The 23,055-nt window shown below is 42.5% G+C and overlaps 1 protein-coding gene across 1 annotated transcript in view; it reads left to right on the forward strand.

Moving 5' to 3' along the window:
- Positions 1–705: 705 nt before the first annotated feature.
- Positions 706–23,055, forward strand: part of pigk (phosphatidylinositol glycan anchor biosynthesis, class K) — a 28,428-nt gene continuing 6,078 nt past the window's right edge. Inside the window, exons 1-10 of the mRNA XM_086204340.1 lie at positions 706–841; positions 1,038–1,091; positions 1,221–1,312; positions 1,947–2,082; positions 3,497–3,608; positions 5,285–5,381; positions 7,819–7,936; positions 8,179–8,289; positions 10,021–10,193; positions 17,342–17,417. Of these exons, the coding sequence (XP_086060466.1) occupies positions 776–841; positions 1,038–1,091; positions 1,221–1,312; positions 1,947–2,082; positions 3,497–3,608; positions 5,285–5,381; positions 7,819–7,936; positions 8,179–8,289; positions 10,021–10,193; positions 17,342–17,417 (1,035 nt within the window). The 5' untranslated portion in view covers positions 706–775. The remainder of the gene's footprint in view (positions 842–1,037; positions 1,092–1,220; positions 1,313–1,946; positions 2,083–3,496; positions 3,609–5,284; positions 5,382–7,818; positions 7,937–8,178; positions 8,290–10,020; positions 10,194–17,341; positions 17,418–23,055) is intronic.

Raw genomic sequence — 23,055 nt, forward strand, 5'->3', positions numbered from 1 at the left:
TCAGCCCCAGCTGCCGCAACAATTCAAATAGTTTGTCTCATTTCTAAGGAATCATATTACAACTAGAAATAACTTGAGTCCCTGTGGACATGCAAGGCAAATTTGAAGAAATTCCCTCAAGGTGTTCCTGAGATATTGCAACAGATATGATGATGAAATGTGAGCTGAAAGTGACCTTCCCGGGTCCATTAGTTTCCTTGATCTCCTTTAAATTGATTGCTTGTTCTCATAAGAGTTCAGTTATTGCAGACGCAATGATGAACCGAACAGGTGCATCATCCGAGAACCACATAAAGCCGCACTCGACCAGTAAAGCCAAATCAATTAAAACATAATCAGGAAGATTTTCCTCATGTCTCTCCATAAAACTGCATCTCAGGCCACAAAAGGTTATCGTCCAAGTTTCATTTATATTCACGTCAGCAAAAGACTCCCCACCTAACAGTAGACCATTCATTCCTGTACAAACAGAACTAGGATGTTGTCCACAATCATGACTTCAATATGGAAAAACAGCAAAAGTAAAGTAAAGCGGTGGGTAAACATGGACAATAGCCAGCTTGATTTGAAATATTTAAAACAACGACTTGACCTGATCTTACATAAGTCAGCGACTTCCTAAAAAGCTACGACTTTACTCCAGTAAACAACAAATCACTTTTCCCTCACTGTATACGAGGAATGTTTTATTTTGAAAAGGTGTTGACCGGAGCGTCTCTCAGGGCGGAGCGTGCTTTTTTTCACTTCCTTGATGGGGACAGTATAGTGCAACACAATGAAAATATTAACATTTTTTAGCTTATTTTCCTCCTTCCTGTCAGCGGGCAGCGTTAACATCGAGGTGAGTGTACGTTCCGGAGGGAATAACTGACTCCTCCACCGTTTGTTCGTTCGTTTCAGGGCACATGGAACCAGAAAACATGCCAGCCTCCCGTGCTGTCATGCTAGCACTCAGCTGTGGTGGTGATGCTGCTTCTCTAGTGTCCCATTAAACGGCTGAATAAGATTTGTCTCCTCTCCCTATGTTTGTTTCTCAGGATAGCGCAGGACAGTTCTTCAGCAGCGGTCACACCAATAACTGGGCTGTCCTGGTGAGTGTCCGGTGTTGCTACAGCTTAGCTAGCGCCCCGGCTAATGCTAACTAGCGCTCTGCTAGCATAACAGGAGGAGTAGCTGTGTACGTTTGTGCCTCACCGAGCTGCTGCTGCTGTTTAAAACAGGTTTGCACGTCCAGATTCTGGTTCAACTACCGCCATGTGGCCAATACCCTGTCTGTCTACAGGAGTGTGAAGCGGCTTGGCATTCCTGACAGGTAACAATGACACATCACACTTTTACATCTGCATACGTTCCCAGTGTATTCTTGGTTCATTGAGTCACTTGTGGTTGTAAGTTGGCTCAGGCATTGTGAAGTAGAGAAGTCCTGAATGTAGTTTGAAGGGATGCTCGAGAATAAAGGCTTGGTACCAACAGACATTGGTACATTTTCAAAATATTGGTGTTGGTCAGATGGTCAGTATTCAGATATCAGTCCAGGTTTGCTCAAGTCTCTTCTTTGCTCATGAATAATGTCTCATCTGCACATGAATAATGAGGAAAACAATAAATGTACTATTCATGGGGTTTTCTATGTGTTTTTTCAGGTAGAGAAAAATGTACTTATTATAACTAATATTATTTACATATGTTTGTCAGTAAGTGATAAACATTGATATCACACAGACTTGATTTATATCGTTATCAAAAAAATTCAGGGCTATAACTAATTTTGCGTTCAGAGGACACACTGAAACGGGTAGAATTGACATTGGTTGAACTTTTCCGTCATAAAATAGGTCAAGTTGAGGTGCGGCAGTGGTATTTTACGATGTCACCTGACACCGAGTCTGTGTTTGATGACATGATTAGAGCATCATATTGATTTCCAGTCTCCTTTTATCTCCCAGCCATATAGTTCTGATGCTGGCTGATGACATGGCCTGTAACCACAGAAACCCAAAGCCCGCGACAGTGTTCAGCCACAAGAACATGGAGCTGAACGTCTATGGTGACGACGTGGAGGTGGACTACCGTGGATATGAGGTCGGTTCATGCTTCACCCAGGCAGTTACGTACACAGCCGACGCTGTGAAACCTGCCATTCGTTGTTGCTTTTTTTTAGAGAATTTTGGCGATTTTGAACAGATGTGAGAGTCATATGTTTAAACATGATCCCACCAAATCAACGGAATACAGGTAGAAATGGAAAAAGAAAACACTGGCGAATGGTAAAAAGACAAGGTTCTCATCCACTCTCAGAAACACACATCCTGCTGCTCTCACTTGTTCTGCTTTACACATTTGTCAGTGTTTCCATCAATCATGGAGCGTCATTAGGATGAAGGCTTTCAAATTGGGATGCAGCTTCCTCTCTAAACCAAACAACTGTGATTGGACAGCAACAAGGTACAGGATGTGACATCATGGCATAGCTACTACTACACAAAATAAGAGTAAGGTAAAAATAATTCATAATTATTTTCTTTCTCTCTGTTAATCCCCCACTTTTGCGTCATCTATTCTTTTTCTTTCACTTTATTTAATTAATTAACTTTTACTGTAGCCCCCCTTACCTCCCCTTTGTGTTGTAGTGGTAGATGATGCCATCGGTAGATTATGATGTCACTCCCTCTTCCTTTTGCGCTTGTCCAGTCATTGCTTGGTGGCGTATTAAAGGAAGCTGTCTGACCATTTTAAGTACGTGTCCTGATTAAGTTTCATGCTTGACCAAATCATGAATAACTGAATAAAGCAGAGAAAAGAGAGTGCGGCAGTATTTTGTTATTATATCATTTTTATTCGTTCTTGTCTGCATAAAAGAAACAATAAGTGTGTAAATGTAAAATCTAGAGCTGGCTACTTTTGCCAAATCACCAACCTTCGCGTTGGCACTGTACATCAGTTGTATAAATGGATGTCACGCCCAGGTGTAGAGGATGTGGAGTGTGTATGTTTTAACTCTGGTCGCCCAGTGTTTGCTGTGTGTGCTCAGAAGGAAATGACCTGATAGGACATGCATCCTCAAACAGAGGGAAACCTAAGTGCTTTGTTTGGTTACAGAGCGCCGCTTTATCTCCCCTTCCATTTGATTATTTACTCTGCTTTCTGCTTGTTGTTTAAATAGGAATAAATCCACAGTCACATCAGAATCATGTATGAACAACTGATAAAGATGGAAAGGAGGGGGAAAAAGAATACAATACAAAATTGATTTTACTCTTTAATTAAAAGATAAGGTGCGAAGCACAAAAATATTTGCCTGGCGCCAACCCAGTTAACGGACAGAAATAGTCAAGTTTGTTTGACTTTTTGAATGTTCTGTTTTGACAGGGCCTCTTTGCTTTTAAAGTGCTCAGTGTGACGAATTAGAAGACTCAAATTCCCAAGTTAAAACTCCTAGATCATTCTAGATGGAGAAAAATCCCTAACCACTAGTATTATCCTGTCCATCTGTCAGGTGACAGTGGAGAACTTCCTGCGGGTTTTGACAGGAAGGCTGCCACCCAGCACTCCACGCTCGAAACGTCTCCTCTCTGATGATCGAAGCAACATTCTCATATACCTGACAGGTAATAATCAACAAATCCAGTCTTGTCTCCTTCTCATGAGTGCTGCGTGAGTGTGTGCCGGGGTTGTTATTTATTTTCTTAGTCTGCTCACTTTCCCAGCGTCCTTGACGTTTGGTGTTTGTTGTTAATTCCCTTTGTTTTTCCGCAAAAATGCTGTGTGCTTTATGCATCCTCGTCAGACGCGTGCGCAGGTCAGAGGTGCCGGGATTATCAGGCTCCTCGGCTCGTTGGCCTCTAAGCTGTGACGACAAGGAGATGTTGTGTTAGTTAACTAACCTCCAAAAGAGGGATGGAAAATGTTCAGTAGTCCGAGGGGACCACACACCTTTGTTGAGTACCGAGGGAGGTGGTGGATCCAGGTTATTAAAAGGGTGGCCGGGGTCCAGATGGTCCTAAAGACAGCACCTGCGTCCGCCCTCATAATGCAGAGCTCAATTCCGTGTCATAACACCTTATCTCTTGCACATGACCACAAAGTACATAATTACATGCAGCTAATGATCTGTAGCTCGATGGCTGCCCTTGGTATAAACACTGAGCTTCTCTATTATGATCATGTCCTCACTGTCCCTGGTCCAGCGAGCTGTCCCATGTGTCTCATCTCTCCTACTGTCTGTTTACAGAAGCTGTCGACAAATGTTGCAGGTTGTGAAGTAGCCTCGTCATTATCTTTTAAAGATTTGATTTAGTGAGCTCGGTGACACGTTATCGTCACGCTCCTCACATGGTCAAACGTGGAGAGGAGAGACAGACGAATAACCAACCGACACGACGCAAAACCAGGCACAATGAGCTAAAGACATGTAAGCAAACCATAAAAGTTTGACGTGCTGTTAGCCCACGTCGCTGAACCGTCATTTGACCGGTGAATTAGTGGGACAGGTTCTCTCTTGAGACGACTTCTTGAGCTTAAATGTTTTTTGAAAATTGTCCAATATCAATGCAAACTTTTATTTATTTCAGTTTTTGTTTGTCTCCTATCTCATGAGTATTTTTTTCTTTTAATTTTACATCATCCTTTCTTCTTCCCTCTGTAAATGCTGCTGAAGCTATTTGAATTTATTCTCCTTGTTGTTCTGATAATCACATGCACTCACAGAGTTTATCACAGGGCCAACACGAACACGTAAAGAAACCCAACCAGAATTCTGTTATTCATGTATGTGTTTTACTCACTGACTACTTGTTTGTGAGAGTTTGGAAGGATTCCACTGACAAGTCGGATCAGAAACGTAACAAGAAATCAACTGACTTCGGCAGTATGATGGTGTTTTAGGTGGTGGTTTTTATACCAAAAAAAATTACATTTCTGATCCTGTACCTTGGCAAATTTAAGGTTACTCAAAATCTTCAGGTTTTTTTTGTTTTTTTATACCTTGGTTACATAAAGGCCAGTTCACATAATATTTCATCATCAGAATGTCAAGCATTTGCACTCCTGAGATACATTTTAAAACTGTTTTTGTTTTTTTTTTGTTTTTTTTTGTAAAGCAAAGCCAAAAATAATCACTGATATAAATGCTTTTCAATTATTTTCTCCCACACGGCACATATTCCTGATAACACCTCTATCTTATATTTCTGTCTTTTAAAAACAAAAACAAAAAAAACCCAAAAACCTTTGCATTATGAATCAGAACTGAGTGAATTATGAATCATACATGTGTGTTGAACAGGCCATGGTGGGAACGGCTTCCTGAAGTTCCAGGACTCTGAGGAGATTAGTAACGTGGAACTGGCCGACGCCTTTCAGCAGATGTGGCAGAAAAGAAGGTAAATAAAATGGACGATTAAAATGAAAACAGCCCATGCGATGTAACACCCAGTCGTGCTTCTTCTGTCAGTTCAGTTCAGTTGGACCACCGAGAGGAGTTTTAGAGCTGTGGTCCATGTGTTTTCTGTTTTTTTTTAAATTTTATTTTTTTAATGCTTTACTCGGGAAATTACCGACACTTTTGGCAAAACAAATTTAATTGGTTGTTTTGGGTTTTTTTTTGCTTTTAGTGCGCTAATACTGACTTTATTTGTACTGAGCAGTAATGTCCTCACGCTAAAAACCGCTTCACATTTGCTCTGAACACACCAGAATACTTTGATACTCAAGGCTGAAAGTTCATCTCGGTGAAACCAAACATGTCTCCGCAGGGCTTCGTTGTTTCAAGGTTGAGTGTCTTGACATCTCTAAAGTTTGTCTCCTTTCTCAAGTTCTTACCTGGCTGCCGTGATCCACTGTGTGATCAGTGCAGTCGCTCTGGTGTTGTTTTCTACAAGCGCACCAGCACACACTTGTCAAGGCTGGATGAGGACAGAGAGCTCAGTGTGACGCAGCCTACCAGGATGGTGCTCCTGTTCAAATCAGTAGGTTTAGGTTTTGGTGCACTGCCTGGTGGCTGGATGCGTTCTTTTTTTGTTTATATATTTTACTGACCTCCTCAAGGGGGAACAAAGCCTGTGTTTAACCCATCTGTGCAGCGCACAGGCACAGGCATCAGAGCCGTGGGCTGCCGCAGCTGCAGCACCCGGGGAGCATGTGGGGGTTAGATGCCTTGCTAAAGGGTGCTTCAGCTGTGGATGTTGAGGGAGGGGACAGCGCGTCTCCTTCGCTCCCATACCCACATTTTTCAGGCCCACTTGATTTAACCTCCAGGCCTCTTCAGCAGCCTTTATGAGAGGCTGTTGAAGGGCAGGGTTTCACTCTCATCTCTGAAAAATGGTTTTTCATCCCTGAACAGACAACATTGCTCCTGGGTGGTGTTGAGTGCACGCTGCTGTACCTGTAACCCCACCCAGCACCGGCGTTGCAGACTGATACAGCCTGACACTCCACCAGGAGGTAAAAATACAAAAGACGATGTTAAGTCGCTCTTTTATCTCCTGCATAATAGTTTCCTCTATAAGGAGGAACAAAATGACTGATGGATGGTTCCTTCCCGTTTAATTAATTAAAACACATTCCTACGAATGATAAATTAGGAGGACACTTTCAGGGTAACCAGCGTGATTTAACTGAAAGTTGTTGTTTTTTTTTCCCAGTGAATTTTGACAATTATTGAGCATGAGAGTGACCCATTTATGAAAACATGGAGGAGATTCAAACGTTAAGTAAAATAGAGTTTATTTAAACAACCAAAAGACACAGCCAGGGTTCACACAGAACCTGAAAAAAGTCACAGAAACTGACAATGGCCTGGAAAAGTTTTTGAAAATAGATAAGGCCAGAAAATTTTGGAAACGTAATGGAAACACAAATGCCTGAACACTAGAGCTGAGGGGAGCAACCGATCCAGGTGGGTTTGTTATGCCTGGGAGCATTTTAACAGTGCACACTCATTAGATCCATCGTGAGGAGGAAACTATTGATAAAGTGTTGATTTCATGTTGCAATAAACATGAAATCAATAGTCGTGGTGTTGGATCTGTCTTGATTTGACTTGTTTCTGTCAGCACCTGACCTGTAAAACCACAGCTACACTTGGTTAATCACAGCAAATAAATTCCTCCAGTTCATATATTAACACAATATTTAACGTGAGAGAAGCTCTCTCTCTCTCTCGCTCTCTCTCTTTTTTTTTTTTAATAATTTGGACTATTTGTGAAGTGGTGTTTGTTTTTTTTCTCACAAAAGTGTGAATGTAAATGAGCAACATCCTGCAACATCGCCTCCCTGGTCACTCCATTCTGTCAGTAGAGACTGTGGCTGGGTTAGAGTCCGGCCCCGGGCTGCTGGATAAAAGCTTTGTGATGCCAGCTTTGATGCTGATGTGATAATTACAAGGGTTAACTGCTAAATTAAAGCTTCTGTGGAGACTTTACTACTTCCCTTTGTTGTCCCTGAACCTCCTCAGTTCATTCGATTTAAAAAGACTTTTTATTTTCCTCTAAAGAGAAGAAAGAAGGGATTTCCCCCCCCCCCCCCTTGAACAGGGAGAGGAGCACCGGATGCCATTGAGGAAACAAGGGAGAAAGTGTGCGTGGGTGTGTTGGAGGGAATCAAATGGCGCTGTTGTTTTTTTCTTGGTTGCCATAGCAACTGCAATATGAAAGATGGATAGGAGGATGCGTGTCATGCCACGTTTTATTTGAACAAATGGTCAAGTGGTATGCCAACTGTGCATTCTCTCATCTGTCTCTGTGTGTGTGTGTGTGTGTGTGTGTGTGTGTGTGTGTGTGTGTGTGTGTGTGTGTGTGTGTGTGTGTGTGTGTGAGACAGGTACAACGAGCTCCTCTTTATCATCGACACCTGTCAGGGCGCCTCCATGTATGAGAGGTTCTACTCTCCAAATCTCATGGCTTTGGCCAGCAGTCAAGTTGGAGAGGACTCCCTGTCGGTGAGTGACTTGCCCTCTTAGAGAATAAATGAATAGATAATTATTATTTTTTTAATGACTTGTGTACAGTTTTCTACCAAATCAGACCACAAAATCAGCTGGAGCGTTCGTAGTAACTCTTTAAACTGGATCTGTTTGAGCGAGTGAGGCTATTTTACACACATTGAAGCCTTCTAGAAAGACGGCACACGACACTCTGGACACTGGTCGCATCCTGTAATTCACTGCTTGTCTAAATTTAGCATCAGCCAGATCTGGCCATCGGAGTCCATCTGATGGACCGCTACACCTTCTACCTGCTGGAGTTCCTGGAAGACATCCACCCGGCAAGCAAAGCCAACATGAATGACCTGGTGAGGTGTGTGTGTGTGTGTGTGTGTGTGTGTGTGTGTGTGTGTGTGTGTGTGTGTGTGTGTTGGAGCTGTAACTCATGTTAACTTCCATTATCGATTCTTTTTTTTTTTGATGAAATATTGTAGGTAGGAGACTTTCTAAGATTCTAGTTGGTTCAGTTTTAAGAGCTCATTTGATTGAAAGTATATATACAGTTTCCCAGAGGCCAAGTTTTTTTTATTTATTTATTTTTTTAAAAGACATAAACAAGGGGGGAAAAAAAGTGGCTTTTGCCTGACATATGCAGCACTCGTGCACCATATATCTTTCTCTAAGTGCTGAGAGCTGCGTATGAATTCCCCTCTGTGGAGGAGGACTTCCAGTACTGCTGTGTGGTTCCACGGTGCTGAATTCATCGCTCGACGAAAGCTGATGGACTGAAATTGATCCAAAGTAATTCTGATAATAAATGGGTTCAGTCGTATCAAGCAGAAATGACGATTTCAAAATTGGACCTCACGAAACATTTGAAGTCATAACTTTGGGTTCCGTGACGTTTTGATTTATTTGGGGGAAAACAAATTAAAAATATCCCAAGTAAACAATAACTATCTGTCGTCGGAGAATAATGCAGGTACGAAAGTGGGGACAGATCTTCAGCGTCACAGAGACTCATTCATTTCTTTGATTTGATATATTATTTGGTAATTATTGTTCGTGGTGAGCTAACTCCCAGTTCCCGCCCTTCTCCACCTTAGCAGGAGTGAGACGATCTCTCCTGTACTGCCCTCTGCTTCTGTCTGGTGTTTGAAAGTTTCTGGTCCCAAAGGATCCGGATGAAAGTCCCCTAGGATTTGTTGGACTCTGCACTTGAAACAGAATGTCTAATACCGTGTTAAGGTTTTTGGCCTTTGACACAGGATGGCACCTGAGCCCCTGCTGTGCTGGGCTATCGCTCAACCTCCTCACTGCCTTCCTTTTCATCTTTTCCCCACCAATTGAGATCCAATGCCCCACCACCACCACCAGGAGTTCCAGTCGAAACACCCCAAATCCTTACTCAGTGACTAAGTCAAAGGTCGCTCAGCCGGCTCACACCGATGCTTATTATTCCGTCCAATTCTCTTGTCTCTAAAGATGCTCTCTTGCTCTGGTGCTACTAGCTGGAATCAAGGATCAATACTATGGATTTCTCTGATGAGCCAACCCAGTTTCCTTTCTTTAATCCGGACTGCAAAGACTTGTCTTGTGATGAAAAAAATCATCTCAACCTTTCCCGCAAAATCCTCCACCGACTGTCTTTTTCATTTCACATTTGGCTGGCAGAGATAACATTCACCTCCGCCTAATGATTTACTTTTCTTTTTTAATTGAGAGCCCAGTCAGACGACGCACTGATGAATCACATGCGTAAGAGGATTAACCAGCAAGTGGTAGCACACCAGGCAAAGAAAGATTTCCTAATTGATGATGACACGAACAAATGTCAAACTCCATGCCTCTAATCTTCCCCACACAATGTCACATATTTCAACACTCCCACTGCAGCTCCAGCAAGCTTTTAGCTGCAGCTCGCTATCAGTGGTACAAGAAGGAAGAGACTACAGTGTTTGACACTCAGTAGTCAAATCCCCTTCCTACTGGAAAAAGTTCCTGACAGCATCATGAGTAAATATTTATTGTATTTATATACATACGAAGAATGTTTATGAAGTTTTTGATGAGTGAGTAGTTCAATCTGTGCTCCCCAGTTCAAAGTATGTCCCAAGAGCCAGTGCGTGTCCACTCCGGGCCACCGCACTGACCTCTTCCTGAGAGATCCGGGAAGTGTCCTCATCACAGATTTCTTCGGAAGTGTTCGGAAGGTCGAGATCACCATGGAAACCGTCAACCTGACTGATCCTGTGAAGCAGGTGGAAGCGAAGTAAGCGAAATCCTTTGTTAAATTCCTTTTCTGTTGTCAAGGTGAAGTTTTGGCTTCCTGATGTGATGATGATTTAGATAAGAAGAAGAATTCTAGAGGGGTTTTTAGTATAAATCCAAAGCCTGTTTGTTGCTTTCTTGGAGAATCTGGATGTACAGTATAAATTAAAAAAAAAAAAGCCAGTATTTATATTTCCTTTAATCTCATTTTAATTTAAATTGAATCTAGGAATCTGCACAGGATTTAGTAGCTAATCAAAGATAGATTAGTCAGATCGTAGATTAGCCACTAAATCATTTGGAGTTTCCTGAAATCTGATTTTAAATTAAAAATGAGATTAAATGAAACTGAAAAAAGGGTGCTTTATCTGTGCAGGATGCTGCCTGTCATGCGTTGCCACTCAACAAAGTTAGATCAGTTTTGACCTTTTTGAATTCTATCACTTAATTAGTCCCTGATTTGTTTACGATGTTCTGAAGGCCTAATATAGTATGGATAGTTTATTTATTAATCTGCAGAAATTTGCATGGTTCCACATCAAATAATGATATCATAATTAAATACGCACACACACACACACACACACATATACACTGCCAACAGTGGAGAGACTTTGTGACTTTTAACACAAACTTTAAGTGGATTAGGGACAAACTGGATGTAAAATCCATTGTGCCTCCCACTTATGTTAATTGCAGTGTTGTGGGCTAAATTCGATTAGTTGTGTTTCCATCTAACTAGAACTCGATTGCTACTTAGAACATCTCTCACTAATGATATTGATTCCTTTACTAATGATGTGTCTGTGTTTGGGAGTGGAGCTCGCAGCATAATGAACGAGTGGACCGATTTCTCTGTCCATCCTTAGGTTCTCATGTAGTCACGCCTCCCAACAGGCTGTGAGTGAGCAGCAGCGATTCTGATAGTTTCTTTTGCGGCACCCTGTGGCGAATTAGAAAACCTGCACCCAAGTTCAATTAAGAATGAGCGTCATCACGCTGTAATAAAGGTGTAATGCCACTAGATGGCTGCAGAGACCTTCCATTCCTAGTCACAGCACACACCTGGTTGGTGACATGTTGTCCTCTTTCTCTCCTCCCACACGAATCCATAAGAAGACAGACACATGTAAGGCTCGTTACGTTACCTGTGAGGAAGACTTGAATTAAACTTTTATTCATGAGTAAGCTTCCTCCACTTCTATTTATTCCATTAAGTTGGGCTTTAATTGAACCACAGGGAGGTATTACAGTCAAAGAATCTAATGTGGTTGACTGCTAATTAGTAATTAGAGGCAATTGCCATACCGATTTTAGTCATTGGCTGTTTTGGCCTCGGGCTGGTTAGTCATTGCACACAACTTCCCCTATTACTTTGTTATGGATTAGCGCTAACACATTGGCTCTAATCAATAATACAACACAGAAGCACAGCACCAGTGTTATTGAGCCGGCTCTTATCCTAATTCAGTCCTTATCTCTCTTTATGGTGTAAGAAATCAGCAATCCTCTCATTCCTGCCATGTTTTAATGAAGCCAACTTTACCCATGTGCTGCAGGACTAAAATCTTTGTTATTATAAGAAAGAAGGCGCTTCTAAAGAGCAAGGATAGAGGGGAGAAGAAGGTCATTATCAGTCCTTTTGTGCGTGGTAGTCCTTCTCTACCAGACATTGGATAGTAGACGTGTAGCTGGGTAAAGGAACTCACCGGTCAGTATTTTGACCATCGTACGACAGAATCTGAATGAGTCAAATGTAAGCCAACACAATGGCAGGTAATACAAATCCTAAATTGGTGGGTGTGCAGACCCCAAGCGTGCTCCCTCCTGGCTCGTAAGCTGCTAATCACAACCCTTGATAATGGCGCTACATGCAAGCAATCAACGGGCGTGATGTCCCGTCCAGATGTGACACGGAAACACGGATGATTTCAGATCTTAGAAGCTGCTGATAGTCGAGGGCTGCTCGCAAGCGCGACAGCTCCTGAATCCTTCTTTAGTGTTCTTAGAAAAATGAAATTTATGAAGTTCATCAGACTGTGAAATCCTTAGTAGTTTTTCTTTTCCTGGAAGAGTTATTGAAGCTGAAATAATGATAATAATAAGGTACACCAAGATAATGTCAAACTACAATAGTTTCTGAGGTAATTATACCATGGAAATGTTACACTGTTGCCACCCTCGTTGAGTCAAACTCTCTGCTGAAAAACATGAAATAAATAAGTAAATGCACTCATGTAGCAGACCACTGCAAGTGGGCAGGTGAAGGCTCTCCTCTGCCTTATACCGACAAGGACAAGAAATTCTGTCCCTTATTGTTCTCCCAACAACATGTGTTCCATGTTCCGTGTGGGTCTGTGTGGGCACAAGCACTTTCAGTGCAGCACACAGCGTGTGATATCTTCCTTTACTCACACCGCTGGGGCTCGGTGAGTGAGTTTGCCCTCCCGTTCCTACTCTGCTCGCGTTTTGGGACTTTTATAGCGCTCAATTATCATCCTGGCTCTCTCTCAGCAGCAGGTATGTTACGTGAGTGGAGTGTAATGCTTTCAGCCACAACATTCAGACAGAGTTGGGAGCACTTTAGAGGGCCACCATCACTCCATAAATAGTCAGGCTGGCTACTTCAACGACTGCTAACATTAGAAATCTGTGTTGTGTGTGTGTGTGTGTGTTTTTTTTTTAATGAATATTCAAATGTAATTTTGACAGTAATCTTTGTGACAAAGAAACAATATATAATAGTAATACTACTACTACTAATAATAATCCTCCACATTCTAATCAGAATCAGAAATCCTTTATTAATCCCTTGCGGGGAATGGTTGGCTTGCAGTGCTCCATTTCACAGTAAAAACAATATATAATGAAGAAAATAAAAAAGAAAATCTAGACGATAAGGAGGTATCTTTTGTGCATATTTCTATTTCTATCGACAGTTCTAGTGCTCATTTTAACCTTAAAGTGGGTCAAATTACTATTAATTGATATAAATATAACTATAATTAATATAAATATAACTGCAATACAAAATGTGTATGTTATAGCAGCCAAAATGTGGTCAGAAAAGTTTGGAAAACCAAAAGATCTGGCATGACTTGAAAAATCCTTGTAAAACAGAAAGTTAGAGGTTAGGAATTTGGGTAATCATCAATGACTCGGTCATTTGTAACTGAGAGCTCTCTGTAAGTGGTTATGGGATGGATTGTTAATTTACAAACATTGATTATAGCTTTTAGGGGGCCGGTAAGTCTGCCAAGAGACAGTAGATAATATAGGCAGTGATTAATGAATGAATAATCACATCCAAAATCTTTGCATGAAATAAAAGTACTTCCCAGAAGAGACTCATCAGGCCAGTTATGTGATTGGTCAATCAATAGAAAGTGAATCAACAGCTATTTTGATGATCAGTTTTGTAGCAGATCTGAACGTGACAGAACTATTTCACACTGTAGGTCAATAAGGAGGCAGCGTATTCCCAGAAACGGGGGTTGGCACTCCTAGTTTTCAGCCCTGGTTACCAGGGTTTTGGTTAAAACTGGCAAAACGAGACAACTGACAGACACAGGCTCCCTCTGAAATGGGTTCCTCCATCCGGTGGCTGGCCCGGGACGCCGCTCCCTCGTGCTGCTGCAGTGTCTCAAGCTGAGTGAAGAGCATGGAAGAGATGGTTACCATCGCTCCAGAGTGCACTGCCAGCCCTCTGGTACAAGTGTGACTCCCATTGCACTGCGCTGAGTCACATGATCACATCAGAACAGACCAGCCCTAGCATGCTCAGGCTAATACTCTTAGAAAAAACTTGACTTGAAAAAAGAGAAAAAATCGCTCCGTCCAGATTTTGGATTTTGTCTTTGTTGTGCATGATAGTTAAATAAATGTCTTTGGATTTCAACATGCCAGTTTTGCCATAACAAGCGTCTTGAGCCTGCGTGTTAAACGATATTCAGAGAGACTTGTAGCATTCTTAGCATGACCGAGACGGGTTCGTCATCGGGCTTCTCTCCCGACACCACTAAACATTGTGAGCTCAAATGTCCTGAAACGTGCGAGTAATCAGATCTAGCACTGCTTTAATCCACTTTTGCGGGTTCGTTCGGCCTCTCAGACAAGTGGAGGAGCGTATCTAGAGAAGATGGAAGTGTGTACGCCTGCCTCTTAGCCTCTCACTCACTTTCCCTCTCCCTTCGTCTCCTCTTGCCCATTTCTCAACTGCTGTTTTTCCTCAGAACAGGCTCTTCCATTAAGTGAATTGCACTTGATGGAGAGGACATTTTAATGGACCCCCTCAATCCTCTTCATTATACATAGGCTTAACAGTGTAATGACACTGTGTAGTTATTCACCCCCAGCCATAGGGGGGTGTTGACCAAAAAGTGTTATTCCTTGTGGGTGGCACAGTTCCCCCTGATAATTAGAGCGGAACGGTTCAAGCCTATTTTCATATTCCGCTGATTTACATTATAAACATAATAATTTCTGAATTGCAGGGAAGGATAGAGTAAAAAAAAAAAAAACAACCCTTCTTTCCATTAGCAGAGCAGATGTTAAAAGATTTGTTTGACCTCAAGATAGCAGCTGGAGACAGCAGTGCCACCAGAGCAGGAGGGGCAGACACACTCATTAGAGGATAAGGGGATTGAGAAATCCTCTCCAAAAATCTCGTCTTGGAAAGTAGTTTGAATTAAATTAGAACTCATCTCTTGTGCGGCGGGAAAGGGAAGGAGCGGGCGGTGACATGTTACCGATGGCAGGAAGAGCTCCGGTGGAGATTGACTTCCTGTCTGTTTGCAGGAGGAAGTTAGTTCTGTTTTAGCAGACAGACGTGTTGAGTAGAGAGGAGGGCAGAGAAATGCTGTTGAAAGAGACAACGACGGCTTGCTTCATTCAGAGAGTGGTGGGGGGAGAGCCGTAGTTGCTCACAGGTGAATAGCAGTTGGACTTGAACTTTCCTCACAGTTAAACCGACACTCGATGCTGACCTTTAGTCGGGACTCTTCTTCCTGCCTCTTTTACGGTGTGCTGTTGGAAATAAACCTCTGTTCAGAAAGTAAAATGGAAGTAAACGAACAAGGCAGTTGAGCGTTTCTTTTGGTCCAGTAATTTCTTTGCTTTGTTGAGAATATTTTCATTAGTAGCTGAAAGAAGAAAGTCATTTGGTTCAACAGAGTCAATTGGGAGGAAGCAGTCAGGATGGGACGTTGTTTTTCTGCATTTTGCGTCTCAGCTCATCATCTTGACCTGTTCCATTTGGAATCAGATAGGTATTGTGTGTGTACTTTTTAATTATGGCAGCCATGTACTGCAGGATATGGCAGTATTACATATTTATTGAAATCTTCCCGACCCACCACTCTGTGCGCTCTCATCCTTCAACCTGTCTGTTCTGACGGCATTGATTTCACTCTTCCCCCTTCACATCAGTGCTGAGTGGTTTGCGCCCCTCATATTGAGGTGAGAGGTTTTATTTAGCCTTCACAATGCACCGAGAACAGATTCCAACGAGGGCTCCTCAATTCAGAAAACTCATTGTGATTATGTGGACTGATACTGGGATTGTGATATGGTTTGTAATATTCAAGGGAAAGGAGATTTTTACATTGTTATTCTTACTGTCATATTAAAATGATGATGGAGGTGTAATTGTCAGGATCCGTATCAAGCAAAGAGGTTTTCTTAAGTCTGTAGAAAGTGATACGCAGGCAGGATGCCACAACACTTTATTTAAATTGGTATTTTGCCGCACGATTAGCCTTCATAAACATTGTACCTTCCTGTGTTCTGGCAGTGGGCCATATTGCAACGTCTATTGAATTATGATGAATCGTGCAGTATTGTTCTAGACCTGTTCTATTTGGAAAGGAGAGAGCTTGTGTTGTGATTATGTGTTATATAAACAAATTTGATTTTAAGGGTGATTCGCTGAGAGAGAAACGTCCCGATCTCTCTGTCTCTCAGTCTGACCTGCTGCTGACGAGCAGCCTCACTGCAGCAGCCCGGGTTCAGACTCCTGCTCAAGGGCTCCTCAGGACTGCTTTCTTTGATTTCCTCACCTTGATTCATCCTGGCAGTTGGACTGGTGACCCTTCTGTCTCCGTGCTTTGGGCCCCTTCTGCCTCTGAGTAAAGGGATCCAAAGCCTTACTAGTAAAATTGGAAATGTACTTTAATGGTCTGAACCATAACCTTCAAGAGAGCACAAGCAGTAAGCTGGTAGACTGGCTGACAAGTGCTTGGAGGGTTACTGTAACTGATCTTAACAGCAAATCCTAGGTCCTAAACAAGCTCCAGGATTTTTGAGGTTTGCTTGGCTTTGGGGCCCTCGGTAGTTCGTCCCAGTTTGCCTACTATTCCCCTGCCAGGGATTCCAGAGGCCATGTAGTGTTGATACTGAACCCCTGATTTCTCCATCCTTTGTGTTTGAACAGGTTTTATGTGTTAGCAAGATGGACGCGTCCATAGCTGCGTAGCCGCCTCAGGCAATGATGCGTGAATGTGCTGTTATGTGAAACAGTTAGAATGGTCGGTAGACTAGAAAAGCGATATGCTGTATGAACACAGTCCTTTTTAATACAGCGCCTCACTGTTTGGTGACAATGTCCTCTTGCGATCATTTTGTACAATTTTGCAACACAACAGACAAATGGCATCATCAGCCTTTATAAAAAAAAAAAAAAGGCGGAAATTACTGATCATTTTGAAATATCTATTCATCGGCTCAAACATACCAAGTTAATCTAACATAGAAAATACAAAAACAAGCATTTGTGCAGTACTGTTTTGAAAATAGTAATGTTTTATGAAGTCAAAGAGTATCAAGAGCAAAAAGTGTCTTTCAGAAGGATGAAACAATTTCTGCAACCCTTGTACAGCATCGTTCAAAATAATTCTTTCCTCCCCCGCAGTCTGACAGTATGATCGTGTTTGAATTCATCAAGTAGTGCAAATGTAATCCACCTCATTTTATGGTATTCTGCATTTTAATATGCGTTTCAATCAGTACACATATTTGCTATTGTACTGTACCGTCCTAATTCTAATTTCTGACTTTTTTTTTTTTTTCTCTTCCTTGGCCAAAATTACTCAGTACATTTGCTTACTTTAGATTTATGGTAAAAGCTGCTGTTTTGTGTGCTTCATCCTTCAGTGCCGTGAACGAAGAGGTGCTACTGAAGACGTACTCGTATGTGGACCAGCTTCCAGTGGCTGAGATCATCCATCAGGTGAGAGACTCTCTACAGCACCAGGGTAAGGGTACCACACCCAGAACAGCCCGAATACATCCGTGCAGACAAGATATAGGAGACGTTTTTAACGTTAAGGTCAATTATTTATTCATTTGCCAATTATTTAAGGCTCTCTGCTTTCTGTTATTTGAAGTGTGTCCACACTCATCTTACATTTAGACACAGAGCGGGAAGTTACGTGCAACATGTACCAACAGATGTCTTTGTGCCGTTTCCATGGTGACGGCTTAATGTGTGAAATGCAAGTACCCCCTGGTCTTGGTATGGAGGGGCCACCGTGTAATCCGGCAGAATGGAGAGGCAAGGTTGTAGCGAAGAATTGTGCATTCACCTCATTCTGAGATGGATTGTGGTTTTCCGTCAGGCTGACCTTCTTATATTAACACCTATTCCTCCTCAATGTACCTTCAGTGCATGCTCCCTGAATTCAAATACCGCATCCCGGGTCGTTCTTGGAAGAATTTTCATTATCCGACTCTTAAAAATACTATTTCTTTAAGTGTGCTTAACGCCGGGTCACAGAAAAGTAAAGAAGTCCCATTAATCGTTTTCACAGGTAAGAGCAGACTTTATTGAAGCTGACACCGATGCCTCAGCTGCACACGTGGGTCATGTTCCTACATGTACAGAGACCGTACTTAGGAGCGTCCATGCAGTCACGAAGTGTGTGATATTAATACTTTCTTTCAGACTGTGTGACAGAGGTGGGGTCAGCAAGGTGTTCTCAACGCTAGCAATGTTACAAACCTTGTGGTATTTGAATATCACCTGATAGTCAAGAAAATCTCCTTTTTTTGCAGAATTTCCTACTGGATTGAGTGATATTGCACGTGTGCTTCTGCACCAGCTGAGCGGTCGCAGCGGTGCCTGGTTTAAATCGCGTCTCAGGGTCGTCCTTGCGTCCATCCACGGTGTTCTCAGGTCACCAAGAAGGTCCCTTTGACCTCACAAAACACGTATTTTTTTAGTTTGTTTGTCTCACACAAATGTCAGCAAGTTGTAATGATCCAGTGATGGTGACGTTTCATATGCAAAAGGGTCCATTTTGCTTTTCCCAGATTACATTATTTTGTAACAAATTCTCTGTGTGAGTCCCTTAAGGCTGCTTTAATCAGCGTTTTATATTTACAACAGTGGATCCCATTTCTTTTTGGAAAAAGTAAGACCTAAAATGAAAATCTGCCAGTCTGTTGTTTCCCCCACCAGTGCCGAGTGTCGTCTGAGGGCTGGGACAAAATGTCAATATTGCAATACTTTCTCTTGAGACGCTCTGGCTCCCACTCCTGTTAACCACCTGCAGTTTGTCATCTCCATCCACCCACACTGGTCTAATCAGTATTGTCTGCAGCAGCCAAAGGCAGATGTTTTCTGGTAACCCAGTGTTCCCAGCACATCTGCCCAGTATCAGCCACCACCCAGACGATGTTTGTGATCGGCCTGTGAGCGTATGTTAGTGTGGTGTTGTTGTAGAACAAACATCAACCTTCTACGTTGACTACGGTCGTCACGGCTCGTTGCGTTGTTGACTCGATTTGAAAAGTCTTTCCTGTTCCTCGGCAGGTGATCCCGCCCTGTTGTTCTTGTTCTTGCTTTGTCCCAACGCAGCTTTTGTCTCAATATTTAACACTGAACGTTATCAGTGTTTTGGAGTTTAATTTGACAGCATTTTTCTTCTTTTCATAAGATAAGGTAAATTGTTTCAAGACACCTCCTCCATAAATGGTGCAATTATACTCGTTTGAAAGTGTTTGTCAGGTAGTCGAAATGCTCCATAAACACACACACACACACACACACACACACACACACACACACACACACACACACACACACACACACCCTATCAGATTTGGCGGTTGAGTCTGACCATTTCTGTTAGACAACCCCATGGTCACACCCGTGTCCTGCAGCGGCTGGCCTGCTGTATGGAGGTGAGAAAGGAGACACGGTTTGCACCTCTCTGCCCCAAACTCTCTTTTCTGACGTGATTATTTCTGTCACTTGCTCACAAACCAACAAGTGCAACAATTTTAAATGCCTTCCGGACGAGAAAATGTGCACCGTCATCTCCTTATTGGAGGAATGTCATGTCTCTGTCTGTACCCTGGCTGGTGTTTCAGTGAATGAAAGTCAGGGTTTCCAAATTTAAAAAAAAAAAAAAAGAACGGGTAAATAATCAGTAATCAGGCATTATTAGCGAAGCTCTAATAAATAACAGGTCATTTGTTGAGGTGTTGTTTTTTTTTTAAGTGATCGTGGTTTAGGATCAAGTAAAACGTGATTAGATTCTGCAGGATGTGAAGATGATAAATTGTCTCTTCTGTTGAGGCGGATTAATAGCTGTGTTGATACGAGGGGTCACATCCAGCTGACCAAAGTAAGTGGTGGAAAAAAACAAAATGTCAACGCTGCGGGGAGACTCTCTTGGCTTTGGTGTAAACAAAGGAGTGAGGCAGAGAATGAAGCTGACTGTCAGATGCTCATTGAGAAGCAAGACGGGAAACGGGAGGCGTCTCCACGCCGTCGAAATTGGATAAATTCAGCAACAAAAACCCGTCTGTTTGAATATGTAGTTTTGTCCTGAGAAAGATCTTCATCAGTTAGCAGATGTTACAAACAAGCAGATTTTATGTGATGTTCATACTTTTGACCGAAAACCTGCAACTTTTTAAATTTTAGTTGAAGTCTCTCAGCATCCGTGTCCTCTGCCGTCATTTCAGTTTGACCGTCACTTTTTAATCAGTGAAAACGACGTGAGAGCCCCGTCCTGCAGAGGCTGTGCGATGTCTCGGTCCCACATGAGGACTTGTTGGACAGTTAATTTTCACAGTCTGTTGTCCGTTTCAGTTTGCAATTCAATATGCATACTCCACTTTGGAATATTTGTTGACAGCCCTACTCCACACCCAGCAGCACTCTGGGAAATTAGCTGAAGACGGCTTCAAAATCCTGGCAAACACAGGCTGGATTCAGCTCTGCAGCCCACAGAAGAGTTCCCTGTAAACTGTGTCTTTAATTTTCAATACACGGATCAACACAATCAACCTATTGAAAGATTGTAAGCTCACTCACCACGCAAACACACCCCATGACACCTCTGCTGTCTCCTAGTTTGCGTCATTGATTAGCTCTTCTCATTCAGCCCTTCTTCCGTGCGCTTATTCATCTTTGTGCACATTTTCTTTCTTTCTAAACCTTGACTTCTTTTTACCTGTTGGTCTATTAGCAGGATTACAGGGGTTTAGGGTACCCCTTTTTATGCACATCATCCTTTATACTTTGGGCTTTCCTTCTAAACCCCCCCCCCCACCCTTTGAAAAAAAAAAAGATATATATATTTATATCTCCACACGTACAACACACAAACACAGTCCTCACCCTGATGACCCCTAGCAGAGATTTTGATTATCAGCTAGCACTCTTGCTGAGTTGAAGATTGGAGTCCTGACAGAATGAGTCATCTTTCTCCCCCCCACCATGATCCATCTGCAATGAAGGCAGGATGACCAGTGTCCATCAGGTCTATTGACAGCTCTGCTCCCTTGGATTTGCTGTCATATCCTGTAGAAACCACTTAAGATATCTTTGTTTTCACGCCGCTGTGCTCGCGCCGTTTTATTGATGCTGATCAGATGCACTCAACTGCACACTCGATGAGATTGAATCTCTTTCAATGTGACAGCTGAAATATAAAAGTATTTCCAAGTGATATATGGCTGGTTTCAGTTGTGCCACCAACAAAAACAAATCTCCTCACTGTAGCAAACCTTTTCTATTTGCCAGCAGACCAAGCAACGACTTCTAAATAGAAAGTCATCAGTGACTGATGGTGGATGTATAAGAGCTGTGGCATCTGTGTGGAAACTTCCTCTCTTTGTGTGTGGTTGTGAGGATTTGATTAATGCTTTGTCACCGTTGGCAGTTGTCTCCCTGGTTGTCTCGCTAGCAGTGACAGGGTGAGTTGCCCCTTCCCTGCCACCCCCTCCTCCCAACCTCATACATCTCATCATATTGCCAGCACCTAATCACAACATGTTCAGTTCTGGAAATAACTAAAAAGCATTCCTTTTATCTGTTCTATTGTGTATTCTACTTTTTCCCTTCCTCACTGATGTGAGTCCTGGTCTCTGGCTTCAGAATGTTATTTGTTCTTTTGCCAGCTTGACGCCACAGCATACGGCCCCAGAGAATTGAAAATGTTGAAAATGGAAACAGTGAAAATTAAAGCTTTGCTTTGCCCCCATCTCTTGCCAAATCCCACTTCCCCTACATGGGCTGCAACAATGACACTTCAGAAGTGGATGCTGGATTGTGTGGATCACAGGCCCTGCCCACCCACTCTCACTAGCTTCCTCGTTTAATCAGATATCAATTAGAATTTGCATCGCTCTGCTCGCTAATTCCAAATTCCAACCTCTAGAAAAGCAAAAGTTCCTTTTAATGAGAGATTAATGCACCCTCTACCTCCGCTTGCACTCAGGGCTTAAATGTCAAAGCAATACAGTGGAGTGTCCAGGCGCTGCACGGTGACTGCTGTTCTGTCATCCGCCTCCGTGCAACATAAATTGCAGCAGTTTTGACCTTGGAATTCCAGTGTTTGGCAGGGTGTTTCAGACCTCCCTGGAAGACTATTAGCATCCTGCATAGCCATGTTAATTAGCCTCAATCAATCAGATGGGTTGCCGTTAATTGATTTTACTGGTGCACTGAATACGCAACACAAAATGTGGGTAATGGAGGCGGACTGCTGCTCACGTGAGAGTCGCTGTCCTTGGCAGGGTGGTGGGAACGGTTCAGCTGGGGAAGGTCAGCCTCTTCTCTCCGTCTTTCGCTTTTGCTTTTTGCCCCCCCCCCCTCAATTCTGTGCTTATCTTGTCATCCTATTTTTCTCAGTTTGTGGTCTCTTCTTTAGAGAGTAGATGCTTGTTACCTGATGTCAGATTATAGCAGAGATTTTCCTGTTCAGAGGTGGGCTGTTGCAATCATATATCAGCAGCAGGGCTGGTCTGTATGGAAAATGATTATGTATCCTCTTCAGTGTGGATAATCACCCCTCGGATATTACAATCAATGCATCTTATTGGGGAAGTGTGGTGAAATCAGCTTCAGTCATTTGAGAGATCATGAATCCATCAGTTTAATCACGGATGTAGCAGATTTTTTTTTGTCAGGACATGGAAAGGCAGACAAGGATGCTTGCTCAACCCTTTGAACTGTTTGTTTTATGAACTTCTGAACGCAGAAATGTATCAGAAATAGTTTGTGCCGGTGGGGTCTTCAGCCGTAGGCAGGTATTCCACCGGAAAGTTTATATTCCAAATATTGAATATCTTGTAATTGTAAATCTTTAAGGACATCAGACATGTTGAAGTTGTGTGTTTATCCTCTAAAGAGGAACGGGCCGACTCAGATATGAGAGTCGGCCTCAAAAATACAGTGTGTTGGCTGTATTTTACGCACTGAATCAGCAGTTAATTGAAAAATAAATGGGTAACTATCCAATTAATTGATAGTGCACACGATCATTAGTTGCTGCACAAAATATGATTTCATTCATTCATGCTACCTCTACTTCTCTCATGTGTTTCTCCCTCACTTACCTCCTGACATATGC

Source organism: Aulostomus chinensis, chromosome 5, assembly GCF_037954235.1.
Source record: "Aulostomus chinensis isolate RoL2024-O1b breed Wild chromosome 5, RoL_Achi_v1.0, whole genome shotgun sequence".
Taxonomy (NCBI): domain Eukaryota; kingdom Metazoa; phylum Chordata; class Actinopteri; order Syngnathiformes; family Aulostomidae; genus Aulostomus; species Aulostomus chinensis.